Below are 20,011 nucleotides of genomic sequence, written 5' to 3'. Positions count from 1 at the left end.
CAGTGGGTGTTGAGAACTGTTTGAGAGCCCTGGCTCACTGGTCATGCTGAGTCCTGAGCTCAGTGGGAGCTCAGTGACAGCAGCAGGAGCAGAATTTGGATTGTTTGGCAGACAAGATCTTGCCTCTAGTTCTGGTATGATGACCATGAAGCCTTGTCCCAGGTGTTGCTGAGTTTGACCTGGACCAGGAGGTAGAATGATCTGGCACTTGTAACTTTGATCAGACAGAAAGAGAGGACACAGATCCAGTCCTGCATGTCCTGCTCGTGACGTCTTAGAAGGATCTGAACAGACCTGCCTGCCACAGGGGTGAAATAAATGCCATTAACATGAAGGATTGGTCAACGCAAATAGAAATGCTTGCCCAAAGAAAGTGGTATATTCTAGCACCCCTCCTGACTTCAAGCATTGGCCTAGTACAGATGTTCAAACCCTTTAAATGTGTACTAAATGCATGTAGATATTTTCATGGCCTGAGGGTCAGATAATAAGAGTTTGTAAAGGGAACATGTTCCCCCCTCCCTGGTCACAGTTAAAGAGACAATTATTAAGGAGAGATATGAGGCTGAAAAACCTGGGGAAGGGGAAAGGATGAAATCTGATTTTGCATCTAGCCCTTGGCAAAGAAAGGAAGAAAGCTAACAGTTAAATCTTCAGTGGAGCAAGTCACCAACCTCCCTGAATCTCAGTTTGGGTTTGGGTCAGTCTGGCTGATACACTCATTCACTGTTTTTGTACTCTGCCCAAGAGTAATCTGTGCATGTGGCTCTCATGTTGATCCTAGGGCTCTGAAGGAGACCCAGTTGCTGTTTAATGTAAATTTTGTGCAAAAGCCTGTAAGACTTGACCATTATTCATTGCAAATTCCTTGATATTAAAAACTGAGTAGGAGACAAGGTCCATTCACTGAATAGGTGGTGAGGCATTGGAACAGGCTCCCCAAGGAAGTGGTAGAGTCAGCATCCCTGGAAGTGTTCAAAACACATTTGGAGGTGTCACTTGGGAAAATGGTTTAGTGGTGAACACAGTGATGTTGGGTTTACAATAGCACTCGATGATCTCAGAGGTCTTTTCCAACCTTTTTGATTCAATAATTTACAGTAAGGAGTGAGCCATATAGCTAAAGTCCTAATAACCTTCCAAGCAATAATAAGAATTTCCCTGTCAGAAATATATCATACGCTTTATCATGCGGTACCTGCTTACTAGGAAGTCAACACTAGACTGAAGTATGCAATCATTTATTGCCTCTGTGAAAGGAGAACCACTTGTTTTCTTATATTGGCATAAAACTAGGTTGTGGATAAATTGCAGTGATAATACTTTAAGATCCTGCTCTAACTGCATATTGATTGGAACACTGTCAAGTTAACTGGAAATCATGCAGTGCCCACATATTAAAAACAGAGAAATAAAAACAGATCACAGACATACATTAGAATGTCTAGGAATGGAATTGTTTACATTTACTATGCCCAGCTCTGCCTTGACTCTTCAATGATGGGAAACTCTAGGACAGTGAAATTTTTGATTTTTCTTGTCAACAGATTTTGGCTCCCTCAGTTGAAAACAGATGAATTGCACTTTTGAACTCCCAAAGGAATTCCACTACAAAGTTTGGCTGAATACAAAGTTTTCTACCCTACTCTGCTCTTCTGCTGGCGCATTGCACTGAATAGAGCAGAGTGCAGCAAACTCAATCAGTGATACCAAAATGTTAGCAACTTTTTTTTTGTAAAACAAAGCCATTTTCAGCACTTTTTTTTGTTTTAATTTCCTTTTTTATAGGCTAAAGGTTCAGCTTTATGCACAAGAGAGATTTCCTGAGAACCAGACATAGTAATTGTTTCTCCATTGTCTTTACTAAAAACTGCTTTGATTTTGATAGACTGGCTTTTTCCCTGCCTGCTAGACCTACCAAGATATAATATGTACAAGAAATGAAATTGGAAAAAATGAAAGAACTTCTGAAGTAGCTGCTATTTCAAATATTTCTTCTACAGTTGACCACTTGATGAGACAATAGCAATTAGTTTTATTTGCCATTTTTTCCCCTTACTGAATCTCTTTAGAGACACTTGAATTTTGTCTTTAAGGCTTTTCTTCTATATCCATGAAGGGTATTAACTGCTTCTTATACACTTAGGTGTAAAAAAATATTCCTCTCCCTTTACACATATATTTTTTTAACTGTCTAGAATTATCTTTTGTTTTGGTTGAGGTAGTAGATGTTTTGTTGCAGCATTTTTTCCTCTGTGGTATGATTATTTATGAGACGGTGCATAGGTCTGCCACAAGGGTTTCTTTAGCCAGGTGCTAGTGAAGCAAATTTGTTTTGTTAGGTCCTTCAAAATGCAGAAGAAATGAAAAACAGGAGGAGAAATTGAGAGACACAGCAGCTGAAAACTCTCATATTTTAACAAGGGTGCCATTCTCATTAATTACCCAGAGTTGCTAAAATTAATCCTGATGATGGGTGCCTGGGGACTGGTACTGGGTACAGTTACTGAAAGCCTATGCAATTTGAAAATAAGTCACTTGTTCTCTTAATATCTTTGACTGAACTTGGAAAATCAGTTTAAAATTATGGAATTAATTTTTTTTCAAGAAAAGTTGGAATTCATAGTTTTATAGTATTACTCAGCAGTGGAAACCAAAATATAAGTGGAATTATATAGGTTAATACAAACATTTAAGGGAATTTTTGTTCTCTATCACATACTAATATGGATATCTAACTCCAGATTTGAAGTGGTATAGCTGCAAACAGACACTGGACAATAATCTGATGGGACATGTATGATATGTTTGCAACTTGTCCTCATGTGACTACAGTAAAGCATGATTTCAAATTCTTAAATTTGTAAGTCCATGAATGAAAGTTCATATTTCAGAACACTGGTCTAAATTTTATGGAGCTAAAATTGGTGGCAAATTTATGCCCAGATGTTTCAATGGTGAAGTGTTGCAGTTAAGGTATAACCCCAACACTGTTCAGAGTTCTCCTGTATTTAAGGGTGAAGTCTTCCTGTGTTATCCCCAGAAGCAGCTGGCAGTGGTAAGCAGGATAAACTTCTGTACTTGGCTCAGCCAATATAACTTTCTGCCAAAGAGAACTCTTGTTATTCAAAGTAAATAAGAATAAATAATAAATAAGTAAGAACCTGTTTTCCTTTTAGACTCATTTGCTGAAACCTTATTAAAGACTCAGTGATATAATTAGTCTGCCTGAAAAGGATTTGTGTGCTATTTGTAGACTTATTTAAAACTTGGTTCTTCACAAGGGATCGTGTGTGTGTGTGTGTGTGTGTGTGTACCTGTGATGAATTTAAGTAGGGACACCTATGCACTTTCTTTCATCTTGTCACTTGCAATCTCAGATCATTATTCCTTTTGCTTTTAGTGACCCAAGTTCTTCATCCCTGGGAGAATGCTAGTGCCTGGCAACATGCTAAAGAAATGAAATTAAATAAATGGTAGAAGTGGTGAACTCCCGTATACAACTATGAAGACGCAAGTTCTTGTTTCTCCCAGAAATATAGGACAACCTGGATAACTGGGTGCAGAACCAAAGATGTCTAAACTAGGCCAAATCTACCACTGTAATGCTTTATGTTGTTACCATTTCTCTGATTTTGAAAAGCTTTTAAGAAAACCTCTACATGCCTATGTAATTGTTTCCCTAGGTAAAAGACAATTCTGCCACACACAAATATACTGCTAGTGATATATCACTCAAGTTATTTAGTTTAAATTGTTCTGATATTGCTTTTCCTATGGAGATAAACGACAACAAAACAGAAAAGAGGAATGATACAGGCAAAAATAATTTTTTCACGTCCTGAGTTCTAGAAATAAACACTTTTTTGCAATTATTTTTCAGAGTAGTTTTCTGTTGTCAACAGTGAGAACAATTATTTATATTACTCCACAAACTATAATCTGTTGATACCTCCTTTCCTCATGAAAATCCCAGCTGACATTTTTATGAATGACTTTAATATGTAAGGATAAAAGAAACTACAAAGTGAGAGAGAGTTGATGGACAAAACCTTTGCCAGTGACCTCCCAGTGCAGCCACCAGTGATGCTAATTCCAGCAGCTGCTTCAGCAGCATGCATGGTTAGAGTGGGAAATGGAGAGTCCAGTATCTGAATGAAACATTTCTAGTACACCAATGGTCATCACCCAAAATGCAAGAATGATCCTGGTATCAGATGTGTCTTCTTTCCTCTACTACCATGACCTCATTGCAATTATAAATTAAGGTAACTAGAGCTGTGTTACACATTTTGTCCGAATAATGCCATTTCAAGCATCTCTGAGCACATTTCTGCTACACTGGAGCATTCTATTCACAGGATGGAGAGAGGACAATGGCACCTCTTGAACTCTGAGTTCTGCTTCCTGATGCAGCTACATGCTTTAAGGTGTTTTCAGTATTACTTGGTCAACATGATTTTTCGTTGTTTTCATTGCTAAAGGTATGAAATAGAAACTCGGAAAAATAGAAACCATCACCTTACCTGACACTGAAATCAAGTGTACAAGCAGTGCACAAGAGAAAGAAACACAAAAACCACACACACACAAACAAAAAACCAACCAACCAAAAAAACCCCCTCATTTTCTCTCCCAGTTCTATCTCCAGAGTCAACAGTTGATTTGACTTCTATCCTCCGCAAACAGCATGAAATTGGAGGAATTTTAGATGTTTGGCATGCCTGATAAATAATTACAGAACTATCTTTGTGCATGGGATTTAGCCAGAAAATTACTCCTGTGAATTATTAAGCAGTTTCTTATTCATTGGATTTAATCAAATCAGAAATGCAAATATGATGCAAGAAATGCAAAAGAAATGATGCCGTGATGCCTGCTTTGTGAAAGCTTCCTAAAACATCCCATTCCTTAGTTGATTTTATCATATATATGTGAATGATGCTCACAGGTGATGCAGGATGTCATAACTTCCCTTAATTAGAAATAGCCTTATAAGGCATCACATAATGTACCCACTACTTCTATTTTTGTGTCACTTTTCATCTTGAAAAATCTGAAGCCACTTGTAATACTAATATAAAGGGGTAGTTAGGCCCTGATGTGGAAAATGTCCACACTGGGGTTGGGACACATATATAATGTTGCACAAGGGACTTGAGGACATGAGCTGAACAACACTGCCCAGTATGAATTGCATGGCATTATTTAGACTGAAAGACTGTAAGTGAAATTTGGTGTGTATCATGGGACCTCTTTGTCCCATGAGATGATGAGTTTTTTCATCATTCACAGATGGTCAGGCCCCTGTATCTGTCTTTTTCCATCTGTTCTTCATCTCAGTGACTTCTAGAACTGGTCTGGTACTTACTGAGACATGACAATGGTACCTACTTTCTCTTCTGCAATGTCTGAGTTCTCTCTGGGAAATTCCCAGGCTATTCAGTGGCAACTCTACTGAGCTCACAAAATTGGACAAGGACCATTGGCCAGGACATTGTGGCTGGAGACAACAAAACACAGCCATCAAATGCAATTGGACTCTCTGTTAAGCAGCAGGTGTTCTTAACTGTTTGAGTAGGTCTTGCAGCTGACAGTCTTGCTGTGGAACTATTAGACTGACACAGTTTCCAGTCTTTTTGACTGTTAGGGCATCCTCTTTAACAGGAACCTTTTTCTCCTCTCTACTTGACTCAGATCGATTACAGTCTGGAATGCAAACAGATTCTTCACTGTGAAGATATAAAAAAGAAGTTTTTCAAGGGTGTATATATGGCCAGGCAAAACAGAGCTGAATACTGTACAAAAAAATACAGTTGTCTGACAATTACATGTACTCTTCCACTCTTCAAAATTCCATTATATATTGATTGCAGATAGCTTTCAAATGAAGAATAAATATTTCTGAAGGCAATGCAATGTAAGAAAAAAAATCCAGATGACACATGGACAAGAAACAATTCCAGTTGACAAAATATATACTTTGTGTACAACACTCAGCAATAAATGTTTCTGATGTTATTTAAAGTGCAGGAATCCTCAGGTGTGTGCTATGTGGTGTGAGTGTTGATGGCCCTATGTATGTGTGTGAATACTGCACCCAAGGGAAGCATAGCACTGTGCAAATGAGGAAACACTTGGGAAAAGTGAAGGTATAATTTGATCACCCTGTGCTCTAAGGTTATATTTATAAATATCCTACAGGGGTTGATGAGGTATGAGTAGATCTTTTAATAAATGGTAAAATGGTTCTAACACTTAGTAGAACATAACACAATGACACTGCTTCTTAAGAACTTTTGTTCATGAAAGATGTATAACCATCTTTGACATGTATGTGCTTATTCATTTGTGAAAGGAGATGTATGGAGAAATGAAATTTCTGTCCCAAGGGAGTCCAACTTTTAGAAATCTGGCTGGACTCAAGAACAGCTGAAATCTCCAAGAATTTAACAGATTAAGTAGTTTGAAATATTTCAATAGAAAACCATCAAGGTTGCCATACTAAAGCAGTTAATCCCAGTAACATTAAAAAAAATCTAGTATTTGATATTAATTAAATTGTAACATTGGCGCTTAATGCCATGCAATATATAATGGCAATAAAAAAAAGAAAATAAGTATATAAATTAAATTAAATGGGGAAAGTTATGAAAAAGATGCTTTAAATTCTATTTAAAATTACTTTGAAACTTTTCTTTAAAACTACTGTAAAACTCAGTACTTTTCCACAAGATATTTTGATTGAGAAGAACCAACATTTTCGTATTGAAAATGTTTTCATCAATCAGTTTTTCTCTCTGCTTTTTAAAATTCTTTTGGTTGGACTTAATGTAACCCCTAATATATAGCGGGCCTACCCTTACTCCAGGTTTGAATGCTGTTTCTTTTCATCTGCCTGACTGGCTTAATGTGTAAGATTTCTCCTCCCCAAAGCACCATATTACAACAACATCACACAGGACACGTGGTTCAGGTCACTGGAATGAACATGGTGCAGGGTATTTTTTGGCAGTCAGATGGAACACAGAAATCAGCAGTGGCAACATGTTTTAATTTTTTTTTTCTTTTGTAAACATACTTTATGGGATACACAGGAATTACAGACAGACGATCTGGCCTGGAATTGTCCAGGGCTGCTCCTTCAGTTCACAGACATATGACACTGACCTAAGGCCACTTGCTCTTTGCTTACCTGGTCATTGTAGCTCGCCCACCATTCCCCATACTCCCTTTTGGGGTGAAACACTCTATTTCCGACTTGTGCGGGGGGGCCAGTCTCCTGCCTTTGTACCTAATAAATCACGACAACAACAGGAGCAAACAGAGAGAAGTGATTGTGTGCTCAGCTTTCTTTGACAGCTGCTGTGCAAAGGGCCATGCACATGAATGCTACTGTGGCAGTGGTAGAGAAGAGTGCAAAGCAGCTGTGGGAGTGGTAAAAAACTGCATAAAACCCCAGACTAGAGTTAAAGCAAACAGGGTTATGCAGGATAGGTGCTCACTATTTTCTTTATATATATCTATATCTCTATATAAGACGACCCAAATGGTTTTACAGAATAAACAGCATGCTAACATTTTATCTTTAATAATTTTTGGAGTTAGACCAAACAGAGTGAACCAGTTTAAGGGAAGCAACACTTAAATTAAGAATCAGTGGGAAATCAGCTGGTGGCCATGTTCTCAATCCTAACTTATTTCCCTGGTCGTACATCTCTGTAATACATGGCTTGTTCCACTTTTCAAAGCAAGCACCAGTGTAGTGGAGAGGTTAGGTAAAAGTTGTGTGGGCTCACAGTTCATGTTGTGAATGGGACTTCCCTCTCAACTGGCAACAAATAGAAAAGTTGGATAGCTTGCTGAGATCTAGACATAAAGTCAAGGGAAATAACCCCAACCCTAGAGCCCAGTGCAGTACTATGCATATTTTACGTACAGGACCTCACACTTGGATGAAAAATTCACTAGGATAAACAGTTTAATACTTGATTATCTAATTAGTCCCCGGATAGGATACAAGATAATACCTGGTCATTGTTGACTCACTGAACACTCAACTGGGATGTGAGTAATGTACAAATCTCACACTGTCTCTCCTCCCAGTAGTGAACTTCACCCTAATCGTACAAATTCTCGTGCTAGGTGTTGAAATACCTATTTAAATTCTTTAAGAAAAATTTTGAAAAAATACCTGCATGTGTCTTCTCAAAGAATTTGTGATATCCCACCCCCAAATCCCATGGGCTGCACTGTGGGCATTTAACACACTTCTGGGGGGAAGCTTGTCCATTTAATTCTGCTAAAATCACAGAATAAAGGACTTTTGTTGTTTCTCATTCATTAATCTGATCTGGATAACAAAAGTACCTTGAAGAGAACTACCTTGTAAAGGAGAAATAACCTGAGTACAGAGAAAGTGAGACTAGATATTGGATGCAGTTGCAGTAGACCCTCAGATGCAGTGTGTATTACATAAATCACTGATGAAGAAGCTTAGTGATTCTGAGAGTGAACCAGAGACAGTAAAATTAGGTGTATAAGTGCAAAGTCCTTTTGTTTACAAATTATAACCTTACTGAAAGGAGGAACAACAGCAATTTTGCAGACTGGCTGCCAAGGTTTTAAGACAATCCAGGATGTGGTGTATGTAGCGCTCCCAGATAGGCATGAAGCTCGAACAGGACACATATGTATTACATGGAAGGCGATTCCTAGAGCAGAGGAAAAGGTGGATGGGCTCAGAGAGTAGATAAATTTACTGAAAAATACAAATGAAGTCAAACTGGATCATACAAAATTAATCGGGATAGCCAGAGAAAAAGAGCAGAGAGAAAAGAATGTGTAGAAACTTCACAGAAAAGGAAAGGAAATAAACTTGGAGTGAAGGTGTTGGACATCAAAGAAAGTAGAATTTAGGAGGAGCAGGACAGAAATACAGTTATTTTTAGACTAAATAACCAAAAGAGATATTTTGCCTAGCAAGGCAGAAGGAAAAATCGAAAGTAGGAAAAACTGGGAGACTCTAAATGCTCACACTAAGCAGGATTCTAGAAAGTAGCCAATGAAAGGAAACAAGAGGTGTCCTTGGTAACTCCATCCTGAAGAACCCCAGGTTAGAATGGATGTGACCCAGATAAATAAGCCCCCACAACTGTCCATTTCACATTAGCATAATTTTCACTACCATGAAAATCAGCAGAGACACTGTTATGAATCCCTCAAGTTTATCCATCCACTCAAGAGCAAATTGCACCACCAGAAACCATACATTGTCTCATAATACCTCAAAGTCTTGACCCATAGTAACTGCTACATTGCCATTCATTCAGTGCTAAATGTCCATGTAATTATGAAAACGGTGACCAAACTCTAATCAATCCTCCTAGTGCGCTAAGTGCATCTAACTCTTGGGGGGAACCTCCAAAATTCTTTGAGTGACCATTCCAGAAAGGCACACCAAAGATTCTGCATAGAAAGGGTTTTCAGCTTTCAGAGCAGGCACAGGAAATGCTTTTGCCTCAGAATGTCTTGCAGAATGTCTTGAAAAATGTCCCCTTTCAGGTTGTTAAAACCAAGGATTGCTTTAAAAGAGCCAGTCTTTTGAGAGGGAAAACCCTCAGACATTTCTTTGCAGTTGACATAAGAAATACTAAAGTGAAAAGTAAAAGGTATTTTGGCTTTATGGTATTTTTGGAGGAGGCATAAAACACTACTGTGTAAACAGTATTTGTAAGAACAAATTTATTTTCTCCTTTTCTCCAATTCCAATTCTGTTAAATGATTTATAATACTTTGGGTCATCTTTAATGGTTTTTTTCACATCTTTTGGTGGGAAATTATGATCTGCGTCATTTGTTTTTGCACTGGAGCAAGCTGTCTTAAGGAAGATATTTAATGATAAATACTAATATGTTTTATAAGTGCTGATTAGTGACAGGAGATTTGGGGAGTAATTCCCAGTAACTCAGTCACTGCAGAGCTTGTCCATTTGCCAAATACTTGGTCACATCTCTCTATCTTACACAGCAGTACTCTGCTCTCTCCAGAGGGCCTCAGGAGAGAGAAAGAAATTTACTCCTGGGCTGAGAAACCATGACTGTACTGCCTTGGTTTTTAGTGAACTCAATGTACATGTGATAAATGGTAGGAAATACCAGTGAATCTGCTCAGGTTTGAAGGACTTCTAGACCTTTTTCTTGCCTTCTTCACCTTCCAACAAAACTCCTCTTGTAGACCAATACTAACGGATGCCATGGGAAACAAAAGGGGAATATGGGAATCTGAATAAGATCAGTAGTGATTCACTAAAATGCTGTAGAAATCAGATTTTATGTGTGTGTCGGTACAGATCCCTACATTATTATTTTTATTATTAATTATTTATTAATTTTGTTCCTGTGCTGACAAGAGTCTCTAGATATGGGCGTTTTTAGACTATGCCTTCACAGTAGATCCAGGTGCTGGTATCCTGATGGTCTTGACTTCATGTTAGGGTGAGACTCAGGTATGTTCATGGCCCCTCCTACCTCTGATCTTTCTCAATTTCCATGCAGAAGGTGTTGGATACCTTGATCAGCAGTGCATTTCATATGGCTGCACATCCCCTATCTGGAGGATGTTGACAGGCCAGACCTAGAAGGTGTGCCATAGCCTACATTTGTGAATAGTTTGGTCAAAGATATTGTGAAATCCTTGAAAAATAATCTATGGATAGAATGTGGGTGGTAATGAGCAGGTTCTGTTAAAATGTCCACACTACACAGGGTGAAAGAATTCCCAAAAGGCAAGAGCTTGCAATAGCAAAAAATAGTTGTTTCAAACAATCTGTTCTCTGAAAAAAAAAAAAAAAAGAGCAATTAGAAACTGGTTTTTACTCTTAGACATAGGGAGTTTTTGTTTCTCTTTTTTCAGAAAAATGTTTAACTAAATGAAGATATCTCAGGGTATCTTTGGGTTTTTAAAATGCAAAGCAAAGGTAATTTGTTGTGTTGGAGACAGAGAGCTGTCATTAATCCCTATTTCAAATGCAATCTCATACGGCCATGCAGAAGTGTTATTGAGCACCCAATGTGTGCTTGACACTGTTAACTTACATAGAAGTAGTATTTTTCACATGCAATGTTCCTTGGTCTTGATATTAAGAAATGATGAAGAACTTACATTTCATAGCAGCAGAACTTACATTTCATAGCCTTTAGATTAGGTAAGACATTATATGTTTAATGATCTCTGCATAAATGTTAAAGAATGAAATACGAACAATATTTAGTGATTTAGTGTTGCTACTGCAGGGGCTGCTTTGAACTACAAATATGCTGTGTTCTTGAAAATCGATTCTGTGAGATCGGTCATGGTATCTTGAAATTGCAGCATATTGCTCTGAGTATTTTGAAAAGGGTCTCTGTTTATTTTGTCAAATTTTCCCATTTATTTAATGGCTAAAATAAATTGCATATTATTAAGCATGCCACTTTTTTCTTTTAAAAAAAATTGACATATAAACATTACTTTCTTATTAACACAATTTCAGCAAGTAAAATTGCTTTAGAGCCAAACTTACAATTGATTTTTTTCAAGTGCAGCAAAATATTTTACTTTTTTAAAAAGCTTATTCTAATTAAGCAATCATATTTAATTGCAGCTGCTGAATTAAAATGACGTTTTTGATGGAATGATAGACAAAGCATTATACTGGCTCAAGGGAAGATTAGACTGATAGCAAAATACTACCAGTCTGTTTATTTCCATTGTTCCAGAAAGGGTTTTTCCAAAATGCTGGACATACCATTGTATAGGATATTTCTACAGTAGGGTCTTACCCATATAAAGGTTCAATATATAATGCTATAGCCAAAACTACAGCAGATTAAAAGACCCTTGTGTTTATAAATTTTAACAGACATCTGCCTTAAATTTCAGTCACCGTCATGAAAAACTATCTGTCACCAAACACAGCTCTCAGCCAGATGAAATGCCAGCTCTTCCACCAGTCCACATCAACATTCAGGATACAAGTACAAATACCATTCACTGTAATTCAAATAGGTGTTTCCACAGTGGCAGACTGGTTTGTGACTTGATGGACCTTGGAGGGAGGGTGCATGTCCTAGTCTTCTGTTTATCAGATTAATTACAGTGCATCAAATTAATTATAATGCTAGTTCATATCAAAGTTTGCTCTAGAATGAAGCAGAATTTCCTTTGGTAGACAAACCTGGCAGACAGGACCTACATCGTGCATGCCAATGAACATGAGAACATCTGCGCGGCTTCTCCGAGTGCTCTCCAGCATGTGTGATAAGGACAGTAGTGATATAGTATATGGTGGCATTTTTTTGTCATCAGAATTTTGGGATACAGGCTTGAAGATGAAAAACAATATGTAAAAGGGATAGACACTGCTATTAAAAGATAGAAATGCTTTCTTTCCCTAAATAAATATAGAATTGTTGCGTCCCATCTTCACTGTTTCTTCCTATTCTTTTTTGCAGTACACTAGCAAGACTGCATTTTGCAACCTAGAGCATATTTGGGTAACAGTAAGTAGGGAACTGTTCACAATGTCATTTAATATCCAGACTTCACATATGATATTTGTTTCAAAATGATGGTAACAGTGTCTTAATAATATAAATAATGCCAAATATTAGGCTTGAAGACATGTGCTCAGTTAATGCAGCCAAAAAAATTATATCAATCAATCAATCAATCAATCAATATTTTAATTAAATTTAAGTTGAGGGGAAAATTCAAAACAACAACGCTAGCACTGTACACAAAAACCATTGTAATAAGGTCATTTAAGAGTATAAACTCATTATACAGATGGAATGTTTTAGCAACAATTTATCAAAAGCTTTCAGTAATACCTTTCGCTGAGTTTTATAAAATATTCTTCAGTCATTTAAAAGTATTTGAAGTTTAATTAATCACAGTATCAAACTTGTCCAAAATGACACCAAGACTAAATTATTTAGGGAAAAGTGAAGGACTCAAACTATTCAATAACCTCTCAATCTAAATTTTTGTAGCATATTAGATTAAAATAGCTCCAAATGATCCGTTTGGGAACTGATTCATTAATAAATGCAGGCTAATCCATCAAAAGGATAATGACTTTCTCTGAAGATCCAATTTTTTTTATCCTCCATGCATCAAAATTAAATTTTAGCAAGGCTATGAAGCAAACAAATAATATCTTGTTGTATCAGTATGCCTAGATTTTATTTTTTCAAATAAGAACAATACCCATTGGGCCAAACCTTCACCTCATGTAAATTGTTATCTGCTCTAATTAAATGAAGTCATGTAAGAAGCTTACGCCTCACTTTTCTACCATCAACTCAAAATGCAGAGGCATCTAACCACTTTTGTGCAATTTGTCATCAATGGTCCCATTAAAGAGCATCTGGAGAAATTAACTTATTTTTTGGTACGCAAGGAGTTTTCAGTGGCATCTTTTGCCCTGCAGTAATCTGTGGTCCTGCTTTGAGCAGCTTTTCCACTTTTCAGTTTCCACAAGGATTTATTGCATTGGGGTGGGCAATGGCTAAAAGCTGATCATTGTTACAGTTCAAAGATGGTGCCAGTCATTTCTAGAATGTAACTTCTTAAGCATTAGTTCTCCCAATTCACATTCTTTGATAATCTCCCAATTAATTCTCTGTACACACAAGAGCAGATTAGAAACACTAAAAATCACCTCTAAATTATTTCTTTATGCTATAAAACAATTCTGTTCAAGATTTCAAATAATGTTCCCCGCATCTTATTTTTTTTCCCCACAGTGAAATAAAACTGGAATTGGAAAGATCTTTTTGTGTAAATATGTTATAACAGACTGATAGGGTATTGAGGGGTATAAGACAGGTGGGCTGAAACCTCTCCTCTACCATTGATTGATACTAAAAATAATTTTACTTTTCACCAGAGTAGAAAATAACTATTTCTTTTTTTCCCAATCAGTGTTTGTTTTATACAAGACAGAATGGCTCCACCAAGTTCCAGTAGGAAAGCAAGCCATGCTGCCATCTCTCACAAGCTGTGGATATTACTCCATACGAGAGCTTGTGCACCAGGCTTGAGCTCAGTACTGTGGGATTACAACCTCTTCTATATTCAGCTTCATATTTTCCATGTTTAAATCAGTTCAACTACCTGCAGAAACTGCAGAACCAATGACTTTTATGAAATCTGTGACTGTTATTCTAGAGTTTAGGAAAGTTGTGTTTTGCCTTGTTTTGCCAGCCAATGGACCTGATGGAGGGTAAGTCTTAGTGTACTGTATGACCAATCAGATCACCAGGAGTATCTCAGCCCTTTGGTTATGAAAATTGTGAGTATGAACCTATAAGCCATGCCCTGGAAAATCTAGTAAGTAAAAAGCTTTTAAAAATTAGTTTGGAAGTGAGGTGTAGTGTTCTTTTATCATGGTTAAAAATGTGTCAGAGAATTTGTTCAAGCTGCATATAAATGAAGACAAAATTGGCACTTGTACTATAAAAATGTGTCCCAATAGAATATGCTGTGCCAGAAGCTCAGGATCAGTATCTTTCTCAATGGGTGTACACATGAGGAATGAGAAACAGCTTCAGCTTTCCACAAAAATCCCTCAGTTTTTCTTGAACTCCATCTTCTTTACAGGACTAGAAGCTCTATGTCAAGCAACAGACCTGTTTCATATTTCAGGCAACTTATCTTGCTGAGGCATAGGGAATTTGAATCTTTCACATTTACCTTTGAAACCCTCATGCTGATAATGCACACATATACTCTAAAATTGATCACAGCTTGATGGCCATGACTTCAAATCTATCTGCTTATTTATGTATGTGGCTTTCAACCAGTGAAAATTTGATACCTGGCCAATGGGAATTGCATGAGTTGCATCTTTGGGACCTTGGCATGTAACCAAGACAGAAGTTTATTCTTGTGGGGATTCCCATTTGTCTGGAAACTCAGTGTCTTTCCAGGACTTTCTTAATAATGTAGCATAGCAGTAGTGAAACCTTGAAGAAGTTTCTCACGTTTTCAATTCACTTGGTCTTTTTCAGTATTTTATATGGATTTCAATCATATTCAACATTAGAAGTACTGTTTTAAAATTTTCCTGAGGGAAAAAGAGAGGACTTTTGGAGAAAATTCAATTCAGACTTCTGAAAAAACTCACCCCAAGATTTTGGTGCTGAAATATGGTGCACTGATGCATGATATAATGCTTCGACTGGAATATTTCTAAACCATGAATGGCAGATTCTAGGCTGATCCAAGCATATTTTCTTATTTTCTGGTCCAAAATAGGTTGTGTTTGAATTGTAACAAAACAGATACAGTAAATCATAAGAGGGAAAATAGAAGAGATAAGGGAGAAAACCAGCTGTTCCTTGCAGAAACAGAGCATGCAGTGTGATGGTAGACACCTGTTTCCAAAATACTTCATTATGGCACAGTTTGGGACTGCTTGCTGTCTAATTATACACTAACTAGAGACACTGGTGGTCCAGGACTGAATCCAATTCAGTGGAAAAAATCTACCTTGCTTACCATGTTTCGCTCATAGGAATGGAAATGGAATGGAAATTAACAGCATGTGAGCCCAGACACCTGATGGCTTTTTCTGAGGTACCAGTGAATCACTTGAGAAGGAAACACCTGATGTGTGAGCATCTTTGTTTAAGTTTAGTCAGATAAAACACAATGACTGTGATTTATATAATAAAAATTTTGTGGTTCCCCTAAGGGTGTTTGGCTTGCTAGGACAAGGGATCCCCAGTCCTGGATGAAAGCTGTCAGTCCTATCACTTCTGCAAATGGCATACAGAGCAATTCTCAGTTCTGTAATCATACAATGCAGAACAAACTTTTTAAGTGGACAAGACAATACATTAAAAAACAAGTGAGTAATACATTTAGTTCGACAGCCATATCTTATGTTTAAATACTTAGGAAATACTTCATCATATAGTAAATTCAGGTAAAATAAAGTATCACTGCCACACGAAGTTATTAAGCTTTAGTCTCAAAAAGATTTGCGAGAGAAGTGTCTATGATAAGGTGCAGAAATTTACATGTGAGTTTCTTCTGTTGTCTAGTATTGTGCTGTTCACAGCTGTATGGAGGAATTAGGCACAAAACACAAACATTCAGTGTATCTTGAATATACCTAACATTATCTGGCTTAGCTGGTGATTATTCTTTCCTTCTGAGTGATCATAGCTACCTGCCTGGTTCACAGATTGAAAGTGCTGCTCAGCCTTCTGGCTTAGTTACTCATTAAGAAGATGATAGTCTGTCTTGTTTTGTTTCAGGAGGGTACTTTTGGCTTGTACTGGGCATCTATCAGCTTCTCTCTTTTGAGAAAAATACTGGTAGGATTTTAAAGACTTAAATAGCATATATATATGAGAAAGACAGTATTTAGGGCTATTTTTAATACTTTGCTGGTTGCTCAGAACAGTTTATTACTTGCTTAAAGGAAAGAAATCTTGCTTTTCTGCAGGTACTTGTGGGGAGATGTGTTTAAAAGGTCAGTTTTGTAAGCTTGGAAAGTGGAGTACGTGTGGTTTGGCCCATTTAAAGACACCTTCCGGAAGACATAAACAACTACGGTGGTTAATTTTTTTGTGTGAAATCCAAGGCAATGATATTAGAAAGATATTAAGAGGAGTTTTTGAACATCTGCACTATTCTCCAGGTCAGGGTAACATGACTGAGACATTTTGATGTGCAGTCTTGACTAGAAATATCATCATAGAAATATCATCATAGAAATATCATAATAGCAGCTCTTGTAGCAGGAATATACAGCCTTTATCTTACATGGAATAGCGAGTTATTTGGGAATGAGGAGAGGATAAATTAGCCCTGTATTTTTGACCCTTGCAAAAAGGCTGCATAGCATATGTGATAATAATTCCTGGTACTTCAAGGTAAGATTTACTTAATATATTTATGGCCTTCCTAGTGTCTGTGAAACTAACTGGTAAGATAACTGGAATCAGATGTTCCAGATGCCTCTCTACACCAATTATATGGCTTTGACTCCAGCTATGTGGTATTCTCCTTTGTGGAATCACTTCTGATAACGTCAGGTTTGTTAGCCCCGCTTTTAAATGAGGGCAGAATATCTTTTGGTGAGTACTGCTGAATCATGATAGCCTCCATGAAATGGTTTTAATTTCACTGGGTAATGAGTAGTTTTACTCTCTCCTTCTACATATTTCAGTATGTGAAGATTCATTCCAACACAGCTTTCCTGATTTTCTTAATTGAAGAGCACCCCATGCAAAAAGTCATTTAGGACTGTAACAGATGCACTGCTTTATTTGGGCAAAAGCAGTCTTGTTATCTGTCAATTTGTGGCTGATGTGAAAGCTCTGAGTGACGCGTTGGCATTATCTGTTTGACAATGATTTGGTGCAATACTACACTGTGCTATAAATTAGTGTCAAGAAGCGAAATGTTAATGATAGAGGCCCCTCTATGCACTGGTGACTTAAATAGCACATTTCTTTAAAATTCAACAGTGACTCACTCTCTTTTAAACAAAACCCCTCTGAGCTATTTAAATAATGCCATGTAGTTCTAGTGCATATTTCCTTTGATTCTGAATACTTTGGTGTTTACTTGAATAACTATCCAAACAATCTTTTAAGCATTGTACTGAGTAATACCTTGAAACCTATTGCTTTGTGTAACCAGATTTTTTCAAAGAAATGTTTGATTATCAAGTAAAATGAGGGAACTCTGCTCATTTTCTACACTAAATGGAACTGAAGCTGACAGTGGTTTTCTGTTCTTTCTTGGAGATTTTACCAGACCTAGGTGAAGTCTTGAGCACTGTTTTAAATTTACTCATCACCTTTTAGGACTCTCTTTCATGTAATCAAATTGGCATTGATTGGAGAGAATTTCCCAGGATCGATGGAATCATTTTGCTCTTGGATGCCTAGACCCTTCAGGCACACACTGACTGAGCACTACTAAACTCAGTGGCACCATCACAGTTTAATCAGCTGAGGACTCAGACACACATATTAGGAGGATCTTCCTTGTTACAGTTTTGTGCATTGATGAACCCAGCTGATGACATATAAGTTTTTCCCCAAGTTTCAAAAGCAAAATTCTAGTTCTTCATATCCAGGCAAATATTTCAATGTATCAGCTTTCTGATGCCATTTTCATTCCTACACACACATATTGGGCACTCTCAAAGCTCTTTTTGGATTGAAGTGATTCCCAAGACAGTATTATTGAAAAAGAAGTCTTTGTTGATGATCTTTTGTATTCTGCTAATATCTCCCTACTGCAGGTATTATTTACCCATTGAGGGATATAAAGAAATGAAAAGAGAGTCCTCAAAAAGAAGAAAATGCATCTTGTCATTTAGAATATTTATTAATGGGGTATGCTCCTTGCTTTTCAGAACAAAATAAAGATTTTAGAGTAACATCTTTCCAAACCAGATCTGAACAGATGACAAAAGATTCCTTCCCAAGCCCAAGATCTTCCTGTCATCTATAACTTCATCTTGTTGAGTAAAAAAGTTACAAGATGACAAATGAGTTCTGAAGCAAAAGTGAGGGAAATTAATAATAATCTCAAAGAGGAATGCCTTCTAGTGAAGACATATTTTGAAGAATACCTCTTTAACAGTCCCAAGAGTTGCTATAGGGCTTCTAATTCAAATACCTCAGGTCATTTATGCATAATGATAGAGGTTGCAGAAAAGGATATTTCAGGTAACCATCACTTAATCTGAAAAAGGATTTACCATTTTAGAATATCATTCTACTCTGCACCTGGAAAGAAACAGGAAATATAACCCCCATAATTAAAAGATCATAAGTATAAAATATCTTGTAATAGACTGGCCATTTTTGTACCACTTCAAAGTCTCTGAAAGAGAATCATTAGTAATATTGTGACAGAAAAAAATAATCACTTTGGCATAACATATCCCACAGGTATTAATAATAAAGTCCTCCCTTAGGTCTAAATAGTGGTTCCCACAAAAATGGAAGTACAAATTGTTCTTGTGCCATGCCAACTCCAGTTGTGAAAAATGACATATCTGGAAATATTCATAGTATCAATCCTAAAACCCATGTGTGTTTCAGTGAGGAGAACACTCTAGCTACTTTTCACTTCCAGACTTGATGTACGTAGCTGAGGAATGACAAAATTGTTTCTTTGCAGTTTCATATTGACAGACTTTTTGTTTATGCCAGAAGTTAAATAACCTAAATTATCCTCATAGCACCCATATCAAAAGTGAAAGGATCAAAGGATGAAAACAAACCACTGGACAAGGTGCACGCCTACATGTTCCATCTATGAAGCAGGGCAGTGTTTCCACTCCAGAGCTCTCCTTTCTCTTTAGTGTTCACTTAAGGTAATTTTTATACACTGAACATACAAGTTGTCTTCATGATTGCTGAATTCAAATAATGCCTTAGGAAGAAACAAAGAAAGATTTCATAAGGGAGTAAGGGAGTATCTGTTCAGTGGCAGGAAGGGTAGACAGAGCGGGGCCTGTGAACAGCTGAATTTGTTAGGGTTAGGAGGATGTGTACAGAAAAAGGTAAGGAAGAGATGATAGTTGAGAACAAAGAAAGAAATTAGGAAGAGATAGTATAAGAAAGGAAAATCAAGGGAACAGGAGATAAAATGTGCAACAGAAGAGTCATATGGAACAAATCCTCAGATGCCTTAGAGTGGCTGCCCACGATGACTCTTGTGTTTAACGCTCATCCTTGATTATGGAGCTCTAACAGCAACCCTGTTGTCTTACTGCTGTCACTAGAGGTAAAATACAGACACTACGAAGTTCATTTAAGGGAAAGAGCTTGTAAATGGGTGCATTCAGGACAACGAAATGTGTTGTATTTCTTTTTCTCTTGGGTTTTTTCCTCCTAAGATCTTGTTTCTCTCCCTAGATTCATGTACAGTTGTCACAGCCAGTACTTCCAACTTTGTTCTGCCATTGCTTTGTCCCCTCATTTGCACA

At 37.2% G+C, this 20,011-nt stretch overlaps 1 protein-coding gene and 1 long non-coding RNA gene across 9 annotated transcripts in view; one reads left to right on the top strand and one right to left on the bottom strand.

Annotated features, from left to right (window-relative positions):
• Positions 1-20,011, top strand: part of LOC121662649 — a 787,841-nt gene that overhangs the window by 43,186 nt on the left and 724,644 nt on the right. The gene's annotated exons all lie outside the window — the stretch shown is intronic.
• The window catches only part of GRM5 (glutamate metabotropic receptor 5), a 247,690-nt gene that overhangs the window by 9,482 nt on the left and 218,197 nt on the right, over positions 1-20,011 (bottom strand). For 6 of the 8 annotated variants that reach the window (XM_042024013.1, XM_042024016.1, XM_042024014.1 and 3 more), the window contains 2 exons: positions 7,196-7,294; positions 5,571-5,732 (listed from right to left, as the gene is read on the bottom strand). The exons of 1 other annotated variant lie outside the window; for it this stretch is intronic. In XM_042024013.1, coding sequence (XP_041879947.1) covers positions 5,571-5,732; positions 7,196-7,294 — 261 coding nt within the window. The remainder of the gene's footprint in view (positions 1-5,570; positions 5,733-7,195; positions 7,295-20,011) is intronic. One more of the 8 variants, XM_042024019.1, reaches the window with a different exon arrangement.

The sequence above is a fragment of the Corvus kubaryi genome, unplaced genomic scaffold (genome assembly GCF_017639235.1).
Source record: "Corvus kubaryi isolate FWS band 111438036 unplaced genomic scaffold, C.kubaryi_AGA036_p1.0 37260, whole genome shotgun sequence".
Classification (NCBI taxonomy): Eukaryota; Metazoa; Chordata; class Aves; order Passeriformes; family Corvidae; genus Corvus; species Corvus kubaryi.
This window is presented reverse-complemented; position numbering and strand designations above follow the sequence as displayed.